Source organism: Salmo salar, chromosome ssa10 (assembly GCF_905237065.1).
Source record: "Salmo salar chromosome ssa10, Ssal_v3.1, whole genome shotgun sequence".
NCBI lineage: Eukaryota > Metazoa > Chordata > Actinopteri > Salmoniformes > Salmonidae > Salmo > Salmo salar.
In genome coordinates, this window is record NC_059451.1 from 31,513,812 (window position 1) to 31,519,244 (window position 5,433).

The following is a 5,433-nucleotide window of genomic DNA, read 5'->3' on the forward strand; positions in this document are numbered from 1 at the left end:
TGGAGTGGAGTCATTGTGACGGTCAGGATACAGCCATCATTACTATCAGGTCTGAGGTGTTTGGTAACAGCTGAAATGTGACCATGCAATTAGACATCATCTGAAATTAAATATTGTCATAATACTGAAGACCTCTTTGCTAAGGTTCAATGTTTAGTGTTTTTTTTCTTCATTTGAATGAGTCACAATAAGAAAACAAATAGTATTTCTTAATGGGAACACAATGTAGTGTAGAAACCTCATCTGGGTTACATCTACAATTGTGTGCGTATGTGCATGTGTGTGTTTGCATGTGTTTGTGATTCCAGACAAATGTTTCTGAGATGGAGTCAGTTATTTAGGTGGACAGAGTGTACCCTACGTGTCATACACACACATACATAATGTATATTCTACGTTATGGTGCGATGAGAACTTGGCCACCAGCTCCATCTGGCAACGTTAAGCAGAACTAACCAGCATCATGCAGCCTGACAGCTCTTCTCTTTCTCTGGGGAAGTCGACAGGAGGGATGTGCTCTGGCCTGATTACACTAATGCTCTCAGACTCAGACTAACATAGACACACACAAGTACAGTCACAGGACTTCCTGATGGGCCTCCCCCAGGCAGTGATGGTAGGCAACAACACACCCGCCAAGCTGACCCTCAACACGGGGTCCCCTCAGGGGTGTGTACTTAGTCCCCTCCTGTACTCCCTGTTCACCCATGACTACATGGCCGCCACGACTCCAACACCATAATCAAGTTTGCACGATGGCGGTAGGACTGATCACAGACGACGATGAGGCAGCCTATACGGAGGTCAGAAAGCCAGGACAACAACCTCTCCCTTACCGTCAGTGTTATAGTGTGGACACTATATAAATAATGACATGGTTATTATTGGTATTGACCGTGACCTTTCCCTTTTGATGATGTCATCACTAAGACTGAGTTCTGTGCAATGTGATTCTACCACCGGTTGAGTGGGCTATATGGTTCTGCTATATTTGTACCGTTTGTACCTGGCAATACACCTTTAGGTTTGGGTTGAAAGTAAAGGAAAGTAATATCGAAATGCGTGTGGGCATTCCTTGTCAAGTTACTACACCTTTTTGGCGACGAGGATAAAACTTTATCAACTTGTACAGGGCGAGGTACTAGCTAGCTAAGAAACAGTGGAGGTAGTCAGTTAGCTAGCTAGCTTAATGAGCGACGGAGAGCAGGTGCCGCTGGACAGAAACGCCGACGAGGACAATCAGCAGCAAGTGAAAATCGCTAACGAGGATCAAGGACAAGTTGGCATTATAATGACAATGTTTGGGACTATCACTGAGTTTGTGGAAGAGAACGAGGACTGGACGGAATATGTGGAAAGGTTGGGATACTTTTTCTTAGCAAATGGAATCATAGATGAGGCTAAACAGCACTCTATTCTCTTGAGTGTGTGTGGGGCTAAAACCTACAAGCTAATGAGGAATTTGGCTACACCACGGAGACCGGGAGAAATTCCTTTTGGGGATCTAGTTGCTCTCGTTCAGACTCACCACAATCCAAAGCCGTCAGTGATTGTCCAGAGGTTCAAGTTTAACTGCCATTTTCAGAAAACAGGTCAGTCTGTTGCTAACTTTGTTGCTGAATTACGTGAACTCTCTGAACATTGTGAGTTTGGGGCTATTTTAGAGGACATGCTCCGTGACAGATTAGTCTGTAGGCATTAATGAGGACAGCATACAGCTGGGGGAAGCCACACTGACTTTCAAGAGAGCATTGGAACTATCTCAAGGGATGGAGATGGCCGCTAGTAATGTGAAAAATATTCAAAAGGCCAACAGTGAAAGTTGTGCAGTGCATCAGGTGACAAAAGAGGTGGCAGGAAAAAGGGGAAAAGCAGTGGAATGTTTCAGATGTGAAGGGACACATTATGGTAACAACTGTAAGTTCATGGAGACTGTCTGTCACAATTGCAACAAAAAGGGACATTTAGCAAAAAAATGCAGGGGTCCTAGGAGCAAGCCAGAGGGTGGGCGGACTGGGCTGGGCAAGTTCACAGCACCAAAGCCTCAGTCAGCAGCACACCACCTAGAGAGCACAGAGGAGGAGGAAGAGCATTGTTCCTACAACATGTTTAATGTGAGGGAGCCGCGCACAGATCCTATCTATGCTACAATGGAGGTAGATGGAAAGCAGATGAGGATGGAGGTTGACACGGGGGCCTCTGCTTCTGTCATAAGTGAGGAGACCTACAAACAAAAATGGGGCTCAAGACAGGTTTCTGCCCTCACACCGGCAGGGATCAGACTGCGTACGTACACCGGGGAGACCATACCATTGCTGGGGGCTCTAGAGGTGGACATCGCATACAACAACCAGGAAGCGAGAGCACGGCTCCTGGTGGTGAAAGGGAATGGGCCTAGTTTACTAGGGCGTGACTGGCTAAACAAAATACAACTGAGCTGGGGTGAGATAAAACACACCCGAGTGACTAAGGATGTCATTCAAAAGTACCCAGAGATTTTCAAAGATGAACTGGGCACACTGCAGGGTACTGCAGTTAAGCTGTTCGTGGATCCTCAGGCCGAGCCTCGCTTTTTCAAGCCCAGGACAGTGCCTTACGCCATGAAAAAGAAAGTGGAAGATGAGTTGGAGCGGCTGCAGGAAGCAAACGTCATTACTCCCGTTGAGTTCTCCCGCTGGGCAGCTCCTATCGTTCCCGTTCTGAAAAGTGACGGCACGGTGCGTATATGTGGGGACTACAAACTCACCATCAACAGGGCCTCTAAGCTAGACGCTTACCCGCTGCCATGGGTGGAGGACTTGTTCGCGACACTGGCAGGAGGCAAGACATTCTCAAAGCTTGACATGAGTCACGCCTACCAACAGCTCCTCCTGGACGAGGACTCAAAAGTGAACACGCACAAAGGCTTGTTCAGGTTCATTTTCCAGAGGACAATGGATAATCTGCTGCAGGGGATCCCTCATGTAGCAGTGTACCTGGATGACATCCTGGTTACAGGAGAGAAGGAGGAGGAGCACCTCCACCATCTGGACCAGGTGTTAAAGAGATTCTCTGAGGCAGGGCTGCGCATGAAGTGTAGCAAGTGCACATTCCAAGCACAGAGTGTGACATACCTAGGTCACAAGATCACAGCGCAGGGTCTGTGTCCTGTGGAGGACAAAGTCAGGGCAATCAAGGATGCTCCAAACCCCAAGAATGGGTCAGAGCTCAGGTTGTTCCTGGGCATGGTGAACTACTATGGTAAGTTCCTTCCGGAGCTGTCAACAGTGTTGGCTCCACTTTATCAGTTGCTCCACAAAGACTGTAAATGGAAGTGGGGGCCAGCACAAGAGAAAGCTTTCAAGGAAGTGAAAGCACTACTACAATCAGCACAACTTCTGGTTCATTTTGACCAAGACAAAGAGATCATCCTGTCATGTGACGCCTCACCCTATGGCGTCGGGGCAGTACTCTCTCATCAGATGGAGGACGGGTCAGAGAGACCCCTTGGATTCGCATCACGTACGCTGACGAGTGCTGAGAAGGGTTATTCACAGTTAGACAAGGAAGGTCTGGCCATAGTCTTTGCTGTGAAACGCTTCCATCAGTACCTCTACGGTCGTCATTTCACCATATGCACTGACCACAAACCACTGATGCGCCTTTTTAGTGAATCAAGATGCATTCCGCCCATGGCTTCAGCAAGGTTACAGCGCTGGGCCCTGACACTGTCAGCTTACCAGTACACGATAGTGTATAGAGCGGGGAAGGACAATGCAAATGCAGACGCGCTCAGCCGTCTCCCGCTACCAGAGACGCCTGCCACAACTGTGGTGCCTCCCGAGACAATTTTCCTAATGGAGAGATTGTCAAACTCACCTGTGAATGCCAAACAGATCAAACAGTGGACAGACCGGGATCCTATCCTGTCCCAAGTGAAAAGATTCCTGATGCAGGGTTGGCCTCCTGTCATAGAGGATGATGGACTAAGACCTTATGCAAAGCGCAAAACTGAGCTGAGTGTGCAGGATGGCTGCATACTCTGGGGGTCCAGAGTGGTTGTTCCACCCCCTGGCCGTGCACAAGTCATGGATGAGGTCCATGAGGCTCACCCGGGTGCCTCCCGGATGAAAAGTTTAGCCAGATCTTACATCTGGTGGCCTAACATGGATCAGGAGGTAGAAGACAAAGTTAAATTATGTTCTGAGTGCCAGATCAACCAGAAGATGGCGCCGCCCGCGCCACTACATCTGTGGGAGTGGCCTGACCGCCCATGGTCCAGGCTGCATATAGATTTTGCAGGCCCTTTCATGGGTCACATGTTCCTTGTCATGGTGGACGCACATTCCAAGTGGCTGGAGGCGCACATCATGAGCAACATCACAGCGACCACAACCATCGAAAAGCTTCGGCAGGTGTTTTCAACCCATGGTCTGCCGGACTCTCTGGTGTCCGACAACGCAACAACGTTTACCTGTGACTTGTTCCAAGAATTCATGCTGAGAAACGGGATCCGCCATGTCCGCAGCGCCCCGTTTCACCCGGCCTCAAACGTCTTAGCGGAGCGGGCTGTGCAGACACTGAAAGAGGGGCGCAAAAGGATGACTGGGGGAACCATCACAACTAAGCTCTCTCGGTTCTTGTTCCAGTACCGCATCACGCCACAAACAACAACAGGACAGGCTCCAGTGGTGATGTTAATGGGCAGAAAGCCAAAAGCTCACCTGGATCTACTGCGTCCGAACATCAGAGCACGAGTGGAACGGAAGCAGGAGAAACAAAAAGAGAGACATGACCACCACGCAAGGGAGAGACAGTTAAAACCCAATGACACTGTCTACATCCGCAACTTCACAAGCAGCCAACACTGGTTGCCAGGTATCATTCTGAGTCAGAGTGGTCCCATCTCCTTTGTGGTCAAACTGACTGATGGGCAAGTCATGCGCAGACACCAGGACCATCTCCGCCTGCGCTATGACAAAGACAAGACCATGTTTTCAGACGGAACAGCTGTGGGTGGTAGTCGACAAGTTGAAATCCCACAGGAAACAGTATCTGAGGAACAGGGGCATTCAGTGGTTCCAGCAGAGGGTGATGGACATTCTCTCACAAGCACCCAACCCGCTCCTGTGCCCTCAGACCCAGCTCCACTGGGACACGCCTTACCTGTGTCTCTTAGCACACCAGGAGTACTGTGCAGATCACAGCGTAGTCACAAGACTCCTGAAAGACTAACTCTGTAGTTGAGACTGAGAGACTCGTGGTGTTAGTGTTTGTTTGGAGCACCTAATCTTAAACGGCCCCACCCGCCACTGACGTCCACACACACATAACACGGACACACATGCATACTGACGCCACACACACTTTCACACTCACCACATATGATGCTGTTACTGTCAGTTATCTATCCTGTTACCTAGTAACTTTACGCCTACCTATATGTACAGTACA

The 5,433-nt window shown here is 49.2% G+C and overlaps 1 protein-coding gene across 1 annotated transcript; it reads left to right on the forward strand.

Annotated features, from left to right (window-relative positions):
* Positions 1 to 1,189: 1,189 nt before the first annotated feature.
* On the forward strand, positions 1,190 to 5,214 carry LOC106560218 (uncharacterized protein K02A2.6-like). Its single transcript, XM_014122853.2, is given in 3 exon segments — positions 1,190 to 1,693; positions 1,695 to 4,991; positions 5,119 to 5,214. Coding segments are annotated over 3 exon segments (3,897 nt in total).
* The last annotated feature ends 219 nt before the right edge of the window (positions 5,215 to 5,433 follow it).